The following is a 21,535-nucleotide window of genomic DNA, read 5'->3' as shown; positions in this document are numbered from 1 at the left end:
TCTCCCTGTCTCTCCCTGTCTCTCTGTCTCTCCCTGTCTCCCTGTCTCTCTGTCTCTCCCTGTCTCTCCCTGTCTCTCCCTGTCTCCCTGTCTCCCTGTCTCTCTGTCTCTCCCTGTCTCTCTCTCTGTCTCTGCTTTACATCATCAGACTTGTTTCCCCTCCTCTCTGTCCTTCAGGCTGCTCAGGTGATGTCACACCTGTCTATGGCTCCGCCCCCATGATTTACTTTTATAGAGTCAGACAGATCCTAGCTGCCATCTTTAAATGCTCATGTCCTTTAACTTCCCCCTACTTGTGCCTCCTTGTCTCCTGTGGAAGGTGAGAAGAGGAGGCAAAGAGGAAGAACCCTTCTTGACCTCAGAAGCATTCATTTCATTACGCCAATCCTGATTGGCTGGTGAAACGTGTCAAGAAGGGTTGTCTGGTGAGGCATCTCACTGATATTACTCAGAGACCTGGGGTTAGGTAAATAACCTAAAGTTCTCTTTCATAATATTTTCCTCTATATCTCACTCTGGTATTGCCAGACAAGCTTATCCAGCGCCCACCAACCCACAGGGAAAAGTACGGAGCAGAGACGGCCAGCATATAGAAACTGACAAAAATGAGAGGTGAGGACCAACAGACGTCCTGAACAGAAAGTCCCCTGAATAAGGCCCAGGATGTGGCCAAGTTCCGAGTCGAGTTCGCTCGCAGGCCCACAGGTGGCTGCAATCCCTGACTCGTATAAGCCAGAGCAGTGGCCTCCACCACCCAGTGGGATATGTGCTGCTTTGTGCCAGGTTTCCCCGTGAGGATCAGCCCAGGAGATGAACGGCTGAGACCCCTCGTCCCGTCTATGTAAGTGTAAAGCATGCTACCGCTGCTCACTTGATGAGGCGCAGCAAAAGCCTCAATAGGAGAACATGGGCCCAGCACCTTGGGCACAAAAGCCGGGTTGGGCTTCAAAATCATCCTTACATCCCCCGGGAAGAGCTGAGCGCATGAAGGATGCATTTAAAGCGCATGGATGTCACTAACCCGCTTAGCTGAAGACAGAGCCAGCAGCAACACTGACTTCAGAGACAGGTTTCAAGTCTTCCCCCTCCAGTGGCTCAAAAGAAGAGCCCTTAAGCCCCTCCAGAACCACAGCCAGATCCCATGGTGACACCAGTGGTCTGGATACGAGAAGAAGCCTGCGCTCTCCCTTCATAGAATAGCACACCCGCAGGTGCTGGTTCGCTGTTTGCTTCCTAAACCTGGCGGGACAGGTGGCGATAGTTGCCAAGTACACCTTAACCGTGGAGAAGGCTTTTTGTTTGTCAATCGGGTCCTGCAAGAATGACAATATCATTCCTACTGGACACTGAAAAGAAATGTGGTCGTTTCACTCAAACACTCTCCACTTAACAGTCATGTTGGGACCTAGTGGAGGAGGCTCGAGCACTTTGTATAGTGGAAATCACCTGCTGTGAACGACCCACAGCTGACAGCTTTAGTCACTCAGGGACCAAGCCCACAGCGCCAGGCACAGACTGGATGTGGGTGGAAGATGTTCCTCATCCCTGCGCAGCGGCAGCTGTCAGGGCTGAGCACACAGCAGCTGATATATCTCTGCCAGCCAATGCATCGCAGGCGTGTGCGTCTACGGGAGCAGCCCTGCTGCAGAGAGTAAAACGGCACACACTGCACCTTGATGCGAACAGATGCACCGTGGCCCGACCGAAATGGGCCCGTACCTGTTCCAGATATTTTTGGCTTTTATTAGCTGCACCCCCGGCACTCATCTTGTGCGATTGTACGTGCTCGTGGACATGAGAGGGGGGCAACTGCTAAACCCTCCGCCATCCAATATCTGTCTCGCCAAGCTTGGGGGTTAGTGTAGCGTTAGGGTACCCTAACGCTTTCTCTGGCACGGTCCGTGGCAGCCGGGAGATGGGGGCGTGGTGGGCCCCTGGGTGCACTCTGGAAATCTAAACGGGTGGAGCTGGCGAATGGGGAACTTCCAGCTGTGTCACCGGTGGAGAGAGGGGCGGTCAGGCTGCCCTCTTCCTTTTCCTGGTCTGGTTGTACACGTCGAGCATGTCGGAGCTGGGGAGGGGAGAAGCTGGTGCTCTGCTCTCATCTCCATCCCAAGAGGCAATGGAGGCCTCCTGCGCAGCCCAGGCCGGAGTAATTAAGAGGTCGTCCTTGTATTCGTCGTCGGCAGAGAGCCTTGATGGTGAACACCGCACAGTGTTGACACGAGCTGGGGACGTTGATAGCAAGCCAGCTGTGTTCCAACCCCAGGCAGCTCAAGCAGACCTGGTGTGGATCTTTGCTGGATATCTTGTTCCTGCAGCGACTTGGGCAGGCCCTGGAGTCTCCATGCCCTCTGGTATGAGGGGTTTTAGCCTCCATTCCTCACAAGCTGGTGTGCAGGCAGTGAGTTGAGGCAGTTAGCTGGTGTGCTAACTATGAGAAAGTTGAGAGATTAGTTGGTGTGCTAAAGCTCGGTACTTGAACAGCCATGGTGAGGCGTCGAGGACAGTGCCAACCAAGCCGAGGAGGGCGAGGAAAGCACAAAATTCAATCTGGTGTGACCGACAAAGCCAAAATATATCCAAGGCGAGGTAGCGCCTGGCGACAGAAGCTAAAAAAGATCTGTCTGTGGACAGGTCAGCTAGCTAGCCCAGGACGCGAGATACGCTCAGAGTGAGAAGAGGTGCTTGTCTTGGTGCCGTCTATCTAAGGTAGGCGGGACTACCTGAAGCGGACGGACGCGTTTCACAAGCCAATCAGGATTGGTGTAGTGAGATTAATGCTTCTGAGGTCTGCAGTGAGTCGTGCATCCCATAGTGAGACATCGAGCGAAATATTACTCAGAGAACCGGGCTTATGTAAACTGTAAATTGTAGTGTTAGAAGCGCTTTGAGAGGTCAGTTAGACTAGAAAAGTACAAGTCCATTTACCATTGAAATAATCTAAAGTTTTCAATAATCTGAAATAATCTGAATAATCTGTCTGTAATCTGATTGAATGGAGCCAGCAGAGTTATGCTCAGTTTTAATCAAACTGACCTGCTCTGACGGCTGTGTGTTTCAGAGGGGAACCACATCAAGATGTTCATGCGTGGTCGACCCATCACCATGTTCTTCCCTTCAGACGTGGAGAACTACGAGGACGTTCGGACTGAACTTCCTCCAGAGAGACTGAAGTTGGAGTGGGTGTATCCTTGATGAATTCTGATATTTGTTTGTACAAAGTGAAGTTGTTGTTCACTAACAGACTGAGTAATAACAGTTAAATCCAGACTTCATGCAGAAATGGTTACCACGGAAACCACACATTGGTAACCATGGTGAAGTCCAGTTCAGTAGATTCTGAGCTTCCCTTTAGTTGGCCTCTGAGAGATCTTAGCAGAATCTCAAGAGAACCTGAGTACAACCTCAGTAGAGTCCAGCTGCTTCTCAGCTATTTTCCAGCGGATTGTTTTTCTTGACAGAGTGCAGGTATGGTTACCGTGGCAGAGACTGCAGAGCCAACATCTGCCTCCTTCCAACTGGAGAAATTGTTTACTTCATTGCGTCCGTGGTGGTTCTGTTTAACTACGAGGAGCGGACGCAGAGACATTACCTCGGACACACAGACTGTGTGAAGTGGTGAGAAAACCCTGAAGTCACCTGATGTTCTGACTGCTCTGGGCTTTTGGATGAGTGACATAATTTCTCTGTGACAGTTTGGCCGTTCATCCTGATAAGATCCGCATTGCCACAGGACAGATCGCAGGAGTCGACAAAGATGGACGGGTGAGCACAAACAGCTGCTTATTCTGGTTTAAACTCCAGGTGAATGTTGTCTGAACTGAAAAGAAAAGAATGTTAGGATAAATCTGTATCCTCACATGTAGTATTCAGAAGGTTGAATTTGGTACTTTGACAGCAAAACAGAGACATGAAAGCGACAAAAGGTTTGAGTTTATCAGTTGGAGAGTTAAACCAGAGCTGTGATGATGTTGTTTACCTGATTTAATGTGTGAGACAAAGCAGTTATATCCTCAGTAAGAAGGCTGGGACGAGATTACCGCTGTAGCCATGGAAACTGTCACCATTGGCTCTATCCCCCCCTGCAGGCGCTGCAGCCTCATGTTCGGGTCTGGGACAGCGTCAGTCTGTCCACCCTGCAGGTTATCGGTTTGGGAACATTTGAACGAGGTGTCGGCTCTCTGGCGTTCTCCAAAGCTGTAAGTATCCCTGTGGTGCATCATGGGAACTGTAGTTATGAGCATTAACATGTCTCCCATCTCTGAAAACTTGACAGGAAATCATTTAAGAACCCATTTTGTCTAATGTCGGTCTCTCAGGACTCGGGCCAGCACCTGAGCGTGATCGATGATTGTAACGACCACATGTTGACCGTTTGGGAATGGCAGAAGAAGTCAAAGATTGCTGAGATCAAGGTGAAAGCGTGTTTTTGTTGTCCTGTAGATGCTAACAAAGACAACAAGCTTGTTCTCATCTGGTTCTGATGGCTCTGTGCTGTTCTGACAGTCCACTAACGAGGTGGTTCTGTCTGTGGAGTTCCACCCCACCGATCCAAACACCATTGTTACCTGTGGGAAGTCCCATATCTTCTTCTGGACCTGGAGTGGGAGCTCGCTGGCCCGAAAACAGGGAATCTTTGGGGTGAGTTAAAGGCAATGGTTTTCTTATCTGTTTCCATAGCAACTCAGTTTTTTTTTACTGTGATGAGAATGTTAAATATATACATACTGTATATAAAGAAAGAATTTCTTTTTTTAAGACACATCTTTTATTTTTTCTTAAACTTAGGAATCTTTATTATCATCATGACAGCCTAAGACCATCCTTTAACTCTAAAGTCTCTAAAGAGACAGTTTTAGATGAACTTCCAACAGAAAAAATTAAATGACCAGCGTTGGTTGTTAAAACATCCCATAGATAAGATTGAACAATCTGCTGGGTTATTTCTGCTGAAAGGAACAATAATCTGAAGCATTCATAACACAGCCCTGATTATTAGGCAGGGCAAGTTTATCTGTAGAGACACAAGGCAATTCAAAGTGATTATTATTGACAGATGAGTGAAGGTTATACAAAGGGAACATGAGCAGTTTGAACAGCAGATTAGCAGGAAGCTCCATTAAAGTGATATAAGGCTGACCTGTTGGGTTGCTTCTGTCTGCAGAAGACTTCCTGTTCTAGAAAACTTTCCACAGAATAAACCCAAATCTCTTCCTAACACCACCACCCACTCCTCATTTACTGTACTTATTCTTACCTTTATTTTAAACTTATGCCTCTATTTACTTTGGGGTGTCTAGTTTTTTTGTATTTGCACCAATCACCAAACCAAATACTTGTATGTGAAGACCTACTGGGCAATAAGAGTGATTTTGGTTTAGTCCAGGTCTAACTGTGTGGTTCTGGTCCAACTCTGTTCTTTCAGAAATATGAGAAGCCAAAGTTTGTGCAGTGTTTGGCCTTCCTGAGCACTGGGGACATCGTGACTGGAACCTCTGGAGGGTCGCTTCTTGTCTGGAAAAGGAACTCCACGGAGACCCTCCCCGGGAAGGGACCCAGAGGTGAGGCCTGCAGCTGTTTGTTGGCTGCTTTGAATAATCCAACAGAAATGAAACCACAGAGCTCCTCTGTCTTTATGAATTTAAAACTCCATGACTGTATAAGACAAACCTCATATATGGGTCCTGTTACAGGATTTATCAATAAATGAATCACTAATCCATCAGATTGCTGACTTATTACTTTAGATTTCAGTATGAAGGCGTTTGTGACATCGAACTGATGCTGTTCCTCAGACACATTAATTTCACTGTGACTTGTAGGAACATGATTACAGAGAACTGTTAAACTGATCCTGGATCAGACATGACTCATCGGTTTAATTCTGCCACAAGAAGAACAACAGCAGGAGTGTGTATTGGCACGGGTTCAGTAATGGTTTTCGAGTTACCTTGTTCAACGGGTTTCAGGTGGAGGGAAGCCAAGGATTAAATGTTTTCCTGCTGAGTTGGTGTTGGATTTCAGAAAGTCCAGATGTTCTGAGGAAGATTTATCTTCAATAACTGCTGCATCCTGCTACTCACTACAAGAGCTGTACTTCTTTGATTAGTTTGTACTTAATTTGTAGTCCAACAGCACAGCTTACGTTAAGTCGGTTAGTTTATGGATTATACTGAACGCTGCGAGAAGTCAAAGAAAACCATGAAACCTTTTTCCCTTTAATGGTAAACTGTGTGGCCACTTCAGATGGAATCAAGTCAAACTGTTTACTGAGATAAAAAACAGTTAAGATGTAATCTGAGGAAGAGAAGCTGCAGCCTTTAAGTTCACTGTGATCAGAAAGAAGAGTTTCAGCTTGAAAATCTGTTTCAGTTCTCACGTGCATGCTAACGTGCATGATAACGTGCATGCTAACGTGCACGCTAACGTGCACGCTAACGTGCACGCTAACGTGCACGCTAACGTGCATGATAACGTGCACGCTAACGTGCACGCCAAGCTTCCCTTTTAACGTTCAGATTTCTCAGACCTGTTTGTCCTCCAGGTGGATGAATCTTTTACCTGTGTGTGTGTGTGCGTGCGTGCGTGTGTGTGTGTGTGTGTGTGTGTCTGTGTGTGTGTGTGCGTGCGTGTGCGTGTGTGTGTGCGTGTGTGTGTGTGTGCGTGTGTGTGTGCGTGCGTGCGTGTGTGTGTGTGTGCGTGTGCGTGTGCACACAGCCTTTCAGATCAGTCGGGAGGTCGCAGGTCATGAGGGAAGTGTTTTCTGCATGTGTGAGATGAGGAATGGCACTCTGCTGACAGGAGGAGGAAAAGACAGAAAAATCATCCTGTGGGATCATGAACTGCGAGCAGACCGAGACATCGAGGTCACACACACATGCACACACGTGCACACACATGCACACACATGCACACACATGCACACACGTGCACACACATGCACACACTCTTCCATTTTGGTCTGAGAACGCTAAACTTGAAATTTCTGCATAAATCTGAGGGTTTTCTGCATGCTGTCACATGACACCAGGTCACATGACCATGTGCATCCACAGGTCCCAGATCAGTACGGAGCCATCAGAGCGGTGTCTGAGGGGAAGGCCGAGGAGTTTCTGGTCGGAACGTCTCGTAACTTCATCCTAAGAGGAACCTTCAATGATGGCTTTCTGGTGGAGGTGCAGGTGAGATTAGTGACATCATGACATCATTATGCTGCTTGAAGGCGACAGGTGCTCTCAGGCCAGCTTGTAGTCAGGAAGTCAGGCATCGGTGTCTTGTCATGTGGTGCGTTCAGGGACACACAGATGAGCTGTGGGGTTTGGCGACCCACCCGTCCAAAACAATGTTCCTGACGTGCGCCCAGGACCGGATGGTGTGCCTCTGGAACTCGGCGGATCACAGCCTGCAGTGGAGTCGGCTGCTGGAGGTGAGTCGGAACAACGGGTGACTAACCCACCGTTAACCAATGAGTGACCGCTGACAGTTCTGCTTTCCCTCAGGAACACGGACACTGTGCCGACTTCCATCCCAGCGGTGCTGTGGTTGCCATAGGAACACACATTGGAAAGTCAGTAATAGATGTGTTTTCTAAATGTTTCTCTGTGCTGTTCGTGTTCGGTGCTGTGAGCGTCCTCCTGGATGATCCAATCACAACAAAGATGATTCTTCCAGTTTCTGTCAGGATAATTTTTGCGTTGGTACTGAAAGCTTCGTTGTCATCTGTAAAACTCTGTGGATCATTGTTGGGTAGGAAAGAGCTGACGGTCAGCTCGTCAAAAGCACCATCAGAGGAGCGCTGTGATGTCACTCTTCATCACACAAACATTTGTTCATCAGTGGAAACGTGTTGATGCAATTATCGATGCAGTTCAGGTTCTGATTTACTGAAACCGTTAGTCAACCTGCTGTTGCAGGCTAAGTCAGTGCGGTTCCATGCGTGCCATCGGATCGGATTAATGGCTTACAATAAGACTGAGTTATTCAGCTCATGTAGACACCTTAATCTGGCAAGAAATCGGATCGAGTTACTTACAATCGGATTAAGACCCGGGATAACTCGATCCGATTGCTGCTTTTAGACGACCGTGGATCGGATCGAGCGTTCTGCTCCAGATTTTTCCAGGGATCGTCCCCCTGAAGTGGAAGGAGGCGATATTCCTGCCGTCAGAAAGAAAGAAACAAGGCGATGGAGACCGTTGTGCATCGTCTGTTCCATAACCAGCTCATCACAGATGGAGAGGGACGCAGCTTCACCTCGCTCTGCGTTCTCCATCTTTCTGAATGCCTGAGTTTGTTGTTGTTGGTGGTGAAGACGCCAACAGGAAGTGGCTCTATTAGTGATAGCTGAAATGGGGACAGCGCCACCTATGGTACCGGGGTATGACCTGCTTTGTGCCAGTGATTCCATTCATTCACCAACATATATCCAAGGATAATTCCCCTCAGATAAGGACCCAACTGTAGCTGTAATCCAGTTAATCTCAGCATGTGGACACCTGACTGAGATCTGATCGTTCCCAGGTGTGAACACCTGTATTTAAAGCCCTCAGTTGTAATAGGATCAACCAGCATGGATCTCAGCACCGAGTATGAATGTGCCGCGTGTTTCTTACCCTGTTCTGTCCGACCCAGATGGTACGTTCTGGATGCTGAGACCACAGACCTGGCGGGGATACACACCGACGGGAACGAGCAGCTGTCAGTGATGCGCTTCTCTGTTGGTGGGTGGCGTAGGCTCTGATGTTTTGTCATGATGTTGGAACTATAGTTACCAGCATGCATCTCTGTGTCTCTTCACAGATGGCAGCCTGTTGGCTGTTGGATCTCACGATAACTTTATTTACCTCTACAACGTCTCAGAGCGTGGACGCAAGTACAGCCGATACGGGAAATGCACGGTGAGTGTGTTACTGTTAAGAAGGACGGTCATTTTGTTTTAATCTAATACGATTTTTATTTTATTGGACATATTGGATGCTTCAGATTTACTTTTGGAGTAAAACTAAAATCAGACCCTACATGTCAAGGGTCTGTCCCCTACAGGTATGTTTCACCTGTGGCTAACTGACTGGTTATTTAATGTTCCCATTATTAACACACAGGAAGCTTTAGTTATCAATCTCAGTGTATACCGGGAAAATATGTGAACCCCACTGATAATGACACCTCCTGCTGCTGCTGAGTCGGTTGTAGAGGTGACCGTCCTTTTCCATAAAGTGATCGTAACAACTGTCATGTTTGGAGAGATCAGTTAAACTTGAAAAGGCCACAGAAAGATGTCTCAGAGTTTTCATGAGTCCAAAAGTAGAGAAAAAAATGGAGGAAATCCAGGTGTTGTTCTCTCATGGAGTTTTACATCCACTGAACATCTCACAAAGTGCAAACCAGGAAGAGCATGAAAATATCACAGCAGTAAATCAGTCTACCGTAAGACAAAAGGAATAACATAAAACACCTCAGCACTGGATATTCCACCACATGCTTGAACTTTTGGGCAGTAATGGGGGAATTCCTGTGCACGGACACCAAAGCTTCAGCCCAGCTTGACGCAGGCTGGTGCATCATGGATCTGGCTGCTTGGCTGCCTCAGGCCCCCAGTGTGATCCTATCAGGAGACTGTTCCTGTAGCTGTTTCTGAGCTGAAGTTTAATCAGAGATTTGTGATTGATAAAGACAGCTGAAGTCCACCGGCACATCTACCAGAGAACACCAGAACAAGAAGAAATGGTTCAGTTTACTGACCTGAAGAAGACTCTTTAAGTCTCTGGAAACACTGATGAACTGAAAAGGTTTTATTAAGATGCTCATCCAAAGTCTCTCCTCATCCTCGTGCGTTGTTGTCCTCATGTGTCGGTGTGAAGGAGATTCTACAAGTTACTGAAGTATAGAGCCTGGATTAATTATTGATTATATAGATTATAGTATGTTTAGAAGAGACTATTGCTGTTGTTAGCTCAGAGAGATCAACTGGGCAGAAGCTGTCTAAATACAAATCAGGTTCTAAAGATACTTCTAAAGCTGCTCTACTTGATGATACATCAGTGATAATAGTGGGAAGGATTCCATTAATCTTCTCTCTGATAGAAACAATTTTATTGATAAAGAATCTCATGAAATCATCACTGCTGAGAGTTAAAGGAATACATGGCTCAACAGAGCTCGGACTCTTTCTCAGCCTGGCAACAGTGCTGAAAAGAAACCTGGGATTATTCTTATTCTCTTCTATCAATGATGAATAATAAGCAGTTCTAGCTTTACGAAGTGCTTTCTTATACGTTATTAAACTATCTTTCCAGACTAATTGAGACTCTTCTAAATTAGAGGAACGCCACTGTCTCTCCAGCTTTCTTGCAGTCTGCTTTAAAGCAGCTGTGAATTATACCAAGGAGCCAACCTCTTCTGACTGATTACCTTCCTTTTCAGAGGGGCAACATTGTCCAGTGTTGGACGCATTGAAGCTATAGTGCTGTCAACAAGAGAGTCAAGTTCTACTGGAGTAAAATTTAGGTAGTCATCCTCTGTCATATCAGCACATGGCAGTGAAGAAAAGGATGATGAAATCAACTCTTTAAATCTGGTTACAGCATTCTCTGACAGACACCTTCTATATGTAGAATTCTTCTCAGAAACCGTGTAGTCAAGTAATGTAAATTCAAAAGTTATTAAAAAATGGTCAGACAAGACAGGGTTATGAGGGAACACTGTTAACTGTTCACTCTCAATGCCATAAGTCAAAGGTCAAGGGTGTGATTAAGGCAGTGAGTAGGTCTGTGAACACTTTGAGAAAATCCAATAGAGTCTAATATAGAATTAAAGTTAATATTTAGGCTGTCATTTTCAACATCTACATGAATATTAAAGTCACCCACTACAATGACTTTATCTGTACTCAGCACTAACTGGGATAAAAACTCTGAGAATTCAGAGAGAAACTCAGAATAAGGGCCAGGTGGACGATACACAACAACAAACACAAGAGGTTTTTGTGATTTCCACTTTGGGAAAAACTGAGAATCAGAGATTCAAAGGAGCTAAAACTAATCTTGGGTCTAGGACTGATTAGTAACCCTGATCTGAAGATAGCTGCCACTCCTCCTCCTCTGCCTGTGGTTGGAGGAACATTTAAATAGTCAGAGGGAGTTGATTCATTAATGCTAACATGATCCTCCTGCTGCAGCCAGGTTTCTGTAAGACAAAATATATCAATATGATGATCACTAATCAAATCATTCACTAACAGAGACTTCAAAGGGAGAGATCTAATATTCAGCAAACCACATTTAATAGTTTGATGTTTTTGTTCAGTTAAAGTTTTTGTTTTAAATTTTTTTTGCACAAGAGGATTTGCTCCTTTTGTGTTTTTTGATTGAGGGGGGGGCAGCATCAGGTGGGAAGCCGCAGAGAAGTGTGTAAGACTACAACTCTGCATCCTGGTCTCAACCCTGGGATGTCATGTTTCTGGATGACTAATAAATTCGTCCATATTTCTAGAAATGAGAGCCGCTCCTTCCAAAGTGGGATGGATGCCGTCTCTCCTCATCAGACCAGGTTTTCTCCAGAAAGATTGCCAATTATCTATGTAGCCCACGTTGTTTGCTGGACACCATCTGGACAACCAGCGATTGAATGAGGACATGCGGCTAAACATGTCATCACTGCTCAGATTTGGCAGGGGTCCAGAGAAAACTACGGAGTCCCACATTGTTTTGGCAAAATTACACACCGATGCAACATTAATTTTAGTGACCTCCGATTGGCGTAACCGGGTATCATTACCGCCGACGTGAATAACTATTTTACCGTATTTCCGCTTATCCTCAGCCAGCAGTTTTAAATAGGACTCTATGTTGCCCGCTCTGACTCCTGGAATACAGGAGCAGTTTTTTTGTAGTTTGGGCCAGTGAGACTCAGCTCAGTGATGATGATGAAGGTCTTACATGTGAGCACATGAGTTACCTGATGTTTCCACAGGGACATTCCAGCTACATCACACATCTGGACTGGTCACCTGAAAATAACTTCATCATGTCCAACTCTGGAGACTATGAGATCCTCTACTGTAAGTACCGATCCCTTACCCCTGTGGTACCGACTGTGGAACTGACTGTGGAACCGACTGTGGAACCGACTGTGGAACCGACTGTGGAACCGACTGTGGAACTGACTGTGGTACTGACTGGAACCGACTGTGGTACCGACTGTGGTACCGACTGTGGAACCGACTGTGGTACCGACTGTGGTACCGACTGTGGAACCGACTGTGGAACTGACTGTGGTACTGACTGGAACCGACTGGAACTGACTGTGGTACCGACTGTGGAACCGACTGTGGAACCGACTGTGGTACCGACTGTGGAACCGACTGTGGAACCGACTGTGGTACCGACTGTGGTACCGACTGTGGTACCGACTGTGGAACCGACTGTGGTACCGACTGTGGAACCGACTGTGGTACCGACTGTGGAACCGACTGTGGAACCGACTGTGGTACCGACTGTGGTACCGACTGTGGAACCGACTGTGGTACCGACTGTGGAACCGACTGTGGTACCGACTGTGGAACCGACTGTGGTACCGACTGTAGGACTCCTTTCAAACCAACTATAATACCTCTGTAGTACTGACATATGTGTGTTTCAGGGGATGTGCCAAATGGCTGTAAGCTGATCCGAAACCGTTCGGAGTGTAAAGACATCGACTGGGCGACATACACCTGCGTCCTGGGATACCACGTGTTTGGTTAGTACATGTGGGAGTTAAGATGTTGTTAGGGTTAGGGTTAGTACATGTGGGAGTTAAGATGTTGTTAGGGTTAGTACATGTGGGAGTTAAGATGTTGTTAGGGTTAGTACATGTGGGAGTTAAGATGTTGTTAGGGTTAGTACATGTGGGAGTTAAGATGTTGTTAGGGTTAGTACATGTGGGAGTTAAGATGTTGTAAGGGTTAGGGTTAGTACATGTGGGAGTTAAGATGTTGTTAGGGTTAGTACATGTGGGAGTTGTGTTGCTGTTTTACTGTCGTGGGTAGAGTAGATTTTATCGTTAAAACACTTTCATAGCAGGTAACAGACTTTTTTCTGCACTTTGAGCTGTGATTCCAATCTAACTGATTCCGATAGGACAGATTCTGATTGAATATATTCTAATTGAACAGATTTAAGTCTAAGTTGAACTGATTCTGATTGAATATATTCCAATCTAACAGAGTCTGATCAAACATATATTTAGGTTGAACTGATTCCAATTCTGATTGAACTGATTGCGATAGGACAGATTCTGATCAACCTTTCTGTCTCAGGTGTTTGGCCCGAGGGTTCAGATGGGACCGACATCAATGCTCTGATGAGATCTCACAACAGGAAGGTGATCGCGCTTGCAGATGACTTCTGTAAAGTTCACCTGTTTGCCTACCCCTGCTCCAGAGCCAAGGTGATATACACAGTCTCTGACCAATCACTATGATTGATACTCGCCTGCATGAAGGCAGTGTTTGATCAATACCTTTGATTAATATATCAGAGTTTGGTAAATCCGTTCGAAATATCCTCATAAAGCAGAAACTTCATCATCACAGATTTGGACTTATCTTAAAATGGACTCAGTTCTTTTCATCTTATTTTTAAAAACATTGTTTGATGTTTTAATTGATTTTTTTGATAAAGTCTAATTAAAAATGGGACCGTTGCAGTTCTCTTAAAATAAAGACACCGCTGTCTGTAATAAAACTGCCTTCAAATCCTGTTCAATACCTTCTGTAAGTGGATAATATTTTGCATGTTTTTGTATGTTTGAACAAGCTTTAGACATTTACTCGTGTAGAACTAATCGATCAGTTGTCTGTAATCTGTTCACTCGACTCTGCAGGCCCCCAGCCACAAATACAGCGCCCACAGCAGTCACGTGACCAATGTCAGCTTCCTGTTTAATGACAGCCATCTGATCTCCACCGGGGGCAAAGACATGAGCATCATGCAGTGGCGTTTGGTGGAGAAATCCTCGCTGTTGCTCACTGATGGCCTGATCTCTAACTCCGCCCCCCGGAGGGCGAATCCTGTTGATAGCACATCGACCCCCCCAGCGATCACTCCCATCCAGGAACCGAACCCACCTCTGGCCTCCAACGGAACCCAGGAACCTTTCCTTGAGGCCCCGCCCCCCATTGAGCTGACCCCGCCCCCCACTGAGCTAACTCCGTCCTGCTCAGAGTCGACGCCGCCACCCTCCGACAGCACAGTGAGTCTGAAGGACAGCCTTGAGCCGAGCGACGACACCGCGACCCCAAGCGATGAGGGGTTGCCCCCGCTGACCCCGCCCTCATAGAGGAGCCGGTGTGTTCAGCCATTTTTGTGGGGACCAGGCTAATTTTGTCAGAACATCAGACGTCGGGTTCACGGCTAAAATTCAGATCCGTGTATGATGATGGAGTCGGGGGTTTGGAAGTCTTTCTCTCTGATGTCCAGCCGTCATCAATCATCAAATAAACCAGTGAAAATGTTCATAACCTGCTCCATAATGTTCTCAGTATCATAGAAACCTGACATCCATGGAACAGCAGCTTCTTTAATGGGACGGTTTGAACAGAATCCAACAGAATCAGTGGTGTGGTGATGGCTGTTAACATGGAGTCAGTATTTTCCACCATTTATATGGAATCAACTGTAAGTTAAAGGTTACCTCAGCTTAAAAAATGTGAGGTCACATTTCGAAACACCTCAAGTGGGAGGATCAGACGAACCAACACACACACACCTGTCCCAGGCACACTGTAACCTTCAGATCTTTGTAGCTGTCCATCTGTGTGCTACAGGGCGGCAGCAGTGAGCCGAACCCGCCGAGGACAGTCAACAACAACTAATCTTCCTTAATAAATGTTAAAAAAGCAAAGGCCTGAAGGATGAAACCGAACAGGTGTTAAATACTCCTCCATCAGTTTAGCAGGAAGTGTTGGAGAGTCATGTCTTTTAGATAATTGTTTTATGGTTCTTTGCAGTCAGAATTTTTTTTTTATGATTTATATGATAAACAAAAATCACCTTTTCTATAAACAAAAATACTGCAGAATTATTTCATTTGACCTGACTGGACATTTGACATCAAAGCTGTCCGATTAATGAGTTTCAATATGAAACGGATGAGAAACGTGGAGGACTCTGTCCAAAGAAGATTAGATATAAATGTGGAGAAATTGAACATTTCTGCTTGTTTGATTAAAAAGTTTTAAGTTCAGGTTTGATGACACATGTGGTCAGTTAATGTTGGTTCAGTTAAAGACGCACTCGTTCTGAGAGCCTCACACCTGAGTCAGATGAGTTTCACACTGATGTAAACGGTGAAAACAGAAAATGTGGAAGATTAAAACTGTGATTGACACATTAGTACTCAGAGAATCGATCAGAGTGAGACATCTCTGCCCGAGGATCTGTGCAGCAGTTGTTTGTATATACTGCAGATATCTGTCTGTATATTTCTGTTCAACCTTAGAGGGCTGCCGTTCCTCAGCAACACTGTAAAATCACTCCACCACCATCACGTTCAGCTCACATCTCTTATCCAATCAGGTGACAGCATACCTGAGACCCTCTGCTCTGATTGGTCGGTCTCAGTTACTTACTGAATGACTATTGGTGATGTTTTTGTCTTTTCTGGACCATTTCTATTCAAAATGTTTTTGAATGTCTGGGCGGGGCCTAGGGGTGGGGTGGGAGGATGTGGGGTGTTGTTCCCTTTTTAATCTTTCTTCATGTTTTCTATGCTAGTTTCTCAAGGGCTTGTGCAGAGTTCAGGAACTCACCTGGATGTTCAGGGAGGGGCGGGGCCATACGGCATGTGGACGGGGTTGGGATGTGTGTGTGGGGTTTTTTTCTGGATTAAAATGTTCATTATCAGTGTTCAGTAATGACATTGAACCTCATGATTTTCATGTGACTGTTTTGAGCCAATCACGTCTTCTCAAGCGCATTCCTGTCGTACGACAGACTGTACTGAAGATTTAAACAAAAAAGCAAATAAATGCTCTGAAAATTATGACCAATCAGGTTTATTTTTCATTTGAGAGTGCTGTGTGAGGATTTGTATTCAGCACTTGTTTGTTGGTGAAGTGTTTACATCCAGTTTGAGTCATATTTGAGACCCCTGTGATAAGTGATATTAATGTAACACTTTGGCTCCCCCCACAGGTGAGGGGATGTAACTGCACACGCACAGCCCTGCGCACGCACAGCCCTGCGCACGCACAGCCACACAGACATAAGACACATCAGCTGGCATTTGGTTCCGTCTCCTTACAGTAAAAAGATTTTGATCCACAAACATTCAAATTTTCTCCAACAGACCACAAACACCTGAGGATAACTGGTAATTGCAAATATTTTGTAGGACTAAGTGTGACAGCTGGGAAAGGTCCAGATTTCCCTTAGATGGTAATATGACTGATGGGTGTCACCCCGAGGCTGGGTGACTGTGGGGGGGTGTGCTCTGATTCACATCAGGTGTGTGTGATTAAAGTGAGGAGGAGGTGCAAAGCAAAAGGAAAACAGTCTGTCTGAGCAGATTAGATCAGTCCTGTTAGCTGTGATATTCACTTGTTTGTCCAACTCCTGAGGAACAACTTTATTGGAAATCATATTAATGAAGTTAAGTGAAGTTTCTGATTCACGTTCACCTCCTTAGGCCCAGTGATTCCACACATACAGATCAGCTTCTTTTAGGGTCTAAATGTTTCAGGTTTTTTCCGTGCACACTCTTAAGTTATGTTCTTTTATAACATGCAGCAAAACATATTCAAACACTTCAAAGATAGAAAAAGGTTTCTAAGCCTGTATTTTTCTGGCATAGTCACCTTGAAGAGGCCTTGTTTTAGAATGAGTCTGACCTGAACAGAAAGGCTTTTTAGAGTTCCTTGGAGTTTGTTCTTTGTTTAAATATTCCAATTTAAACAAAGCCAAACCTATGCAAACAATTCTTTCAATATACAAGATCTTGAAATACAAAATGATCCTGGCTTTTGTGTGGTACCCATACATATTTTATTATGTATTTAAAATGTATTGATGTGGACAGATATTTTAAAGTTTAACCGGCTTCAGATAAAAATAAAAGTGACCTTTTTTTTTTTCCGCTGTTTTTAAATCATAGTTCAGGCAGAGGCAGAAAGTCCAGAGCAGTGAAGAAAATGTGCGAAACATCCTGTAAACTTCGTCTTTTTTTCTCTGTTAGCAGGAATTCAGTCTTTGCCTGTCATCCAGAACATTTACACTCCAGTTACTGTGCATAAACACATGAAATCAGACGCACCATTAAAACAGCTTATTAGGGTTCACTGAAATCCTCCAACCTTAAGTTTATCTTTGGTTGAAAAAGCTGCTGTTTAATCCACACTTTCAGGGTGTCAGTTTTATGAAGAACGGGTGTCCTTCTCTCGCCGTTTCATGGCGTCATTTGTTGATACAAAGAACTGAAAACAAAGGGGAAGCTTCGACTCGGTAAATATTTGCAACCAGTCAGTGGAATGAACAGCTTGTCTCAAAGTATGTCATTCATCTTCTGTGACTTTTTCAAAGGTCAATGATGGAATAACTGATGTCGTTCTAGAGCTGCAGCCTTTAGGGACAAAACCCCATATCCTCACCGTCTGCTGCATTCTTCCCTCTTTCTCCAACTCAAATGGACTAGTAGTGCCTGTTTGGGACCCGACTCTCCAGTTTCAGATGAACAATAAATGTGTTTGTACTGTTTCTTTGTCCAGCCTATTTCCTGCGAGTAGATCAGGTTTTTACCTTTAAAGCTTCCTTCCAGTTGTGCCATCAGTCGTCTTTACAATGACACGAATTTTAAAATCTCAGCAGCTGCATGATTTTCTGAGCAGGGCTGCATTAACTGTGAAGATGTCTTAAATCCACCTCAGTGTCCCCCTCCTAAACTTCAAGGCCCACAGCCCTGCATGTTTTCTGCTCTTCATATGAATCGGTCTTCATCAGCCAGTAAGTGACAGGAAGCAGGTGGGCTGCCCTCTCAAATCAGGTTTTAAAAGGAAATGTGTGCCGACTCGTGGTTTCATGCATGTGAATATTGTTTTAAGTACGTCTGTGTTTTTTTCGTTTCTTTCCATCTGAAAGCTGTGGTGTTTCCACACAAAAGCCTCTTTTCTCTGACAGACTGAATGTGAGATGTGGACAAAGTGCTGTCAGGAAACCCAAAGTCCAGTGTTTGGCCTGTTTGTACATTGGTGCCGGGGGTTAATCTTGACCCACAAAGAGTTTAAACTGATTTTGATATATATTCTGAAAGGAAGCAGCCAACAAGTATTAAAGAACTTCCCAGAGGATTGAAATATTGCATTTTTTTGTATTTTGAGCATTATACTCAAAGTTTTCCGTGTTTAATCCCAAACACTGAAGTGTATATATTTGAGTTATTCAATTAATTATTAGAAACTAAAAGTATAGTTTCCTGATTGTCACTTGATTATCCAGTAAAATATATAATACATAAATGTATTCAACCATCAGAAAACTTCTGTCTGTTTCTCAGGTTCAGTCAGGTGAGAAGTCAGCAGATTAGTTTGGTGTCAGACAGTCGAGTTTTCTTCAAAGTCTTTTATTCTACAGCCACACAGAATTCAACTATGCAGTTCATTTTAACTTTGGCTTCTCTGTAAAAATTGAAACTTCTGAGAACCCCCCCACATGAAGTAGTTTGAAATCTGGTTTAATCGGCATTGCAGAGGTTGGTGTGGCAGCAGGTCCAGCCTGGCCTGGAGCAGAACTCTAGCCGAGTGCAGCCTTTTTCTCCAGTTTCTGAGAATATAAAAAACATTAAGGGCTCCACAGTTAAGGTGACGAAACTCAGTTAATGTTATCACATTAATAAGAGTCCAGTCTTCCTTCAGTTTTTAAAATGTCAATAAAATCAAACTTTAAAGAATGTGTTCCCAAAGATATACGAGTCAAAAATCTAACCCACTTTAACTGGGCCTATAAGAAAAAGCCGTGTGTAGGCCTCACCTCTGCTGTAGCACGCCTGTTGGACCTTGCTTTTGCAGTCTAGTGGCTGGTTCATGAGCATCAGGAAATCATGTCCATAACACTGGATGTGATGCTTCTGAGCTAAAACACAGAGAAAATCCAACCTGAATCACAGCAGATGAACAGTTCAACTTGTTTTACTGCATGTTACTGATTCATAATTAATCTGAACAGAGTGGGCCACTAAGAAGTAACTCATTTTCTTTAAATTGAGATAATACCTCTTAAATAAAATAAATTTACACAGTGAATTATTTAAACTTCATATTTTCATGTTTCTCCCCCTTCTTGTGACTTTAACCATTTTACACCAACTTTATTTACATAGCAGCATGAGAATAAAGTTAATTTCAATGCTCAAACCCTGTCAACCATTTGCTGAGTTTCTTCCAAATTGGAATTAGAAACCAACAAACCCACAGCTATATTTAATTATAACAATGTCTTCTTTTATTTGTAGCTCATAATTACTGTTGGATGAGTAACATCTGTCAGTGCCTTTATTAAGCCTTAGATGCATTTCGCCAATCACTGTTAGATGATTATTCACCCCAACACAACCCAATGGCTTGCTTATCTGTTTCAGCAGAAAATGTACTTATGTCAGTTAGCGACTTATGAAATGAGATAAACACACCAGTGTGGAAACAGATGGCTGAGAACACATAACTGAGTAAATGTTCAAATTTGACAAGCAACTTCTTCTTTCCAGCACAGAGATCTACAGGTGTGAGCACTTACCTGTGCAGAGAGGTAGCAGCAGAAGCAGCAGCAGATAAAACTTCATGTTTCTGTCGGTGAAACTCAACAAGCAGAGAAGCTGGGGTAAGTGGATGAAACTGTACTTTTATCCTCTGCTAAAACACACTCGAATGAACAAAGGTGAACAGACAGATAAGGGATATGAGGACAAACTGTGCTGAACCCAGGTCAAGTCCCCAAACAACATGGTGTGCTTGTTTGTCTAAACTTTGATCAATATGAAATTCTTTTAGCTGAGTCATGTTTCATCAGAGTGTGCCGGTTGTTTGTGCTGAGTCATGAGTTGGTGTATGATCCAAAACGGGGGTATAGGTTTGGGGATAATGGGAGGAAAAACGAATATCAAATCCATTCAATTCAATTTTATTAATAAGGGGCAAAATTACAAGAAATGTCATCTCAAGGAACTTCAAAGATACAGTTCAAGTCATTGTAATCCAATCAAATCCAAAATTTCCAAAGTTAAGAATGCAGTTTTATTATAGATAGCAATGTATTTATTTTATGAGAACTGCAATGGTCCCATTTTTACTTTGACTTTATCAAAAACATTTAATTAAAACATCAAACAATGGTTTTACAAATAAAACGAAAAGAACTGAATCCATTTTAAGATTAGTCCAAATCTACCCTAACCCTCCCCATAATTAGTTTGAGGCAGTTATATTCCCAGCGTTATAACATTAAAATGTTTGGACCCGGCACCCATGTTGGAGGGGGGGTCAATGCACACTAACCCATAACGGACTGTGGTCCAGCCGGACCCACTCATGTCGGCTGATTGTTTATGTAATGTGTGCTATTTAATTAGTTATTGATTGTGATTTATTTATTAATAAAATCCTGGTAGGCTTTGTATCATAAGTAATACAAATTTAAAAGAAAAGAAAAAGAAAACCAGTAATTGAAACTATAAAAATAAACTCCTCAAAAATGTTTTTTTTTTTAAAGAAAACTGTAAATATGAAAGTAATAAAATATTAGTGTGCCAGCCGCGACGTTTCGGTCCGAATAGGACCTTCCTCAGGCGGAAGAGCACACTTAAAATGAAGGGACTGTGGGTCAAATACTCTCTGTGGAGATGTGCTCCCTGTAAAGGCTGCAGAGAGAATGAGGTGAAAGTGAAACCTAATCCTGCTTTTGGGTCCCGCCCACTAATCTTCGAATTAAATAGTGCCTTTTTTCTTTGTAAACTTTCCTTAGTGTTTTCCTCTTTTAGAATATTGAAATTGTAAACAAAATGATAAAATTTTAGATAATTTAGATAATTTTAAATTTGGAATTAAAGGATAATATTGTTAATTTAGACGTGGAATACAATTACAAATTTTTAAACAAAATTGTTAAATTTGGAAGTCATAGAATTAAAATTACCAATTTTTTAGCAAAATTGTTAAACTTAGAATAAAAATAATTTGATTAAAATTAATTTTTCAACAAAATTGATAAAATTAAAATATTGTTCCAAAATTGTGATTAGTGTAGGATTGAGTAAATTTAGAGACAATAAGGTTATATAAAATAGGATAGGAACATAAAAAGTTTGGACCCCGCCATCCGAGGAGGCGGGGTCCGATATGCCCCCCCCACACATTCATGCAACCCAAGAGCACCATCTGCGGCATGCAAACACCGAAAAGATCTTGATACATCCTACTGGGGCTTAATTTAATTAGGGTTTAATTTGATTAGGGTTATGAATATAGGGTTAGGGTAGGATAGGGTTAGGGTGTGGAAAGGGAGCCTGT

At 43.8% G+C, this 21,535-nt stretch overlaps 2 protein-coding genes across 2 annotated transcripts in view; one reads left to right on the top strand and one right to left on the bottom strand.

The window, feature by feature from the left end:
- The window catches only part of LOC140312657 (echinoderm microtubule-associated protein-like 4), a 35,286-nt gene extending 19,260 nt beyond the window's left edge, over window positions 1-16,026 (top strand). Inside the window, exons 8-24 of the mRNA XM_072390422.1 lie at window positions 3,065-3,188; window positions 3,472-3,621; window positions 3,699-3,768; window positions 4,092-4,202; window positions 4,323-4,418; window positions 4,510-4,644; window positions 5,429-5,564; window positions 6,721-6,869; window positions 7,059-7,184; window positions 7,298-7,429; window positions 7,503-7,570; window positions 8,635-8,723; window positions 8,803-8,900; window positions 11,974-12,061; window positions 12,643-12,741; window positions 13,301-13,431; window positions 13,867-16,026. Of these exons, the coding sequence (XP_072246523.1) occupies window positions 3,065-3,188; window positions 3,472-3,621; window positions 3,699-3,768; window positions 4,092-4,202; window positions 4,323-4,418; window positions 4,510-4,644; window positions 5,429-5,564; window positions 6,721-6,869; window positions 7,059-7,184; window positions 7,298-7,429; window positions 7,503-7,570; window positions 8,635-8,723; window positions 8,803-8,900; window positions 11,974-12,061; window positions 12,643-12,741; window positions 13,301-13,431; window positions 13,867-14,322 (2,258 nt within the window). The 3' untranslated portion in view covers window positions 14,323-16,026. The remainder of the gene's footprint in view (window positions 1-3,064; window positions 3,189-3,471; window positions 3,622-3,698; window positions 3,769-4,091; window positions 4,203-4,322; window positions 4,419-4,509; window positions 4,645-5,428; window positions 5,565-6,720; window positions 6,870-7,058; window positions 7,185-7,297; window positions 7,430-7,502; window positions 7,571-8,634; window positions 8,724-8,802; window positions 8,901-11,973; window positions 12,062-12,642; window positions 12,742-13,300; window positions 13,432-13,866) is intronic.
- Window positions 16,027-18,581: 2,555 nt separating this feature from the next.
- LOC140312658 (uncharacterized) lies at window positions 18,582-19,896 on the bottom strand. The gene is made up of 3 exons (XM_072390423.1): window positions 19,767-19,896; window positions 19,005-19,106; window positions 18,582-18,797 (listed from the first exon to the last, which is right to left on the bottom strand). Exons 1-3 carry the CDS (start codon window positions 19,810-19,812, stop codon window positions 18,709-18,711), a joined length of 237 nt encoding a protein of 78 aa, XP_072246524.1. The 5' UTR covers window positions 19,813-19,896; the 3' UTR covers window positions 18,582-18,708.
- Between the last annotated feature and the right edge of the window lie 1,639 nt (window positions 19,897-21,535).

The sequence above is a fragment of the Leuresthes tenuis genome, unplaced genomic scaffold, assembly GCF_036924035.1.
Source record: "Leuresthes tenuis unplaced genomic scaffold, fLeuTen1.0.hap1 SCAF_8, whole genome shotgun sequence".
In the NCBI taxonomy this organism is placed as follows: Eukaryota; Metazoa; Chordata; class Actinopteri; order Atheriniformes; family Atherinopsidae; genus Leuresthes; species Leuresthes tenuis.
Note: the sequence above shows the minus strand (reverse complement) of the source record. Positions and strands in the feature narration are given on the sequence as shown.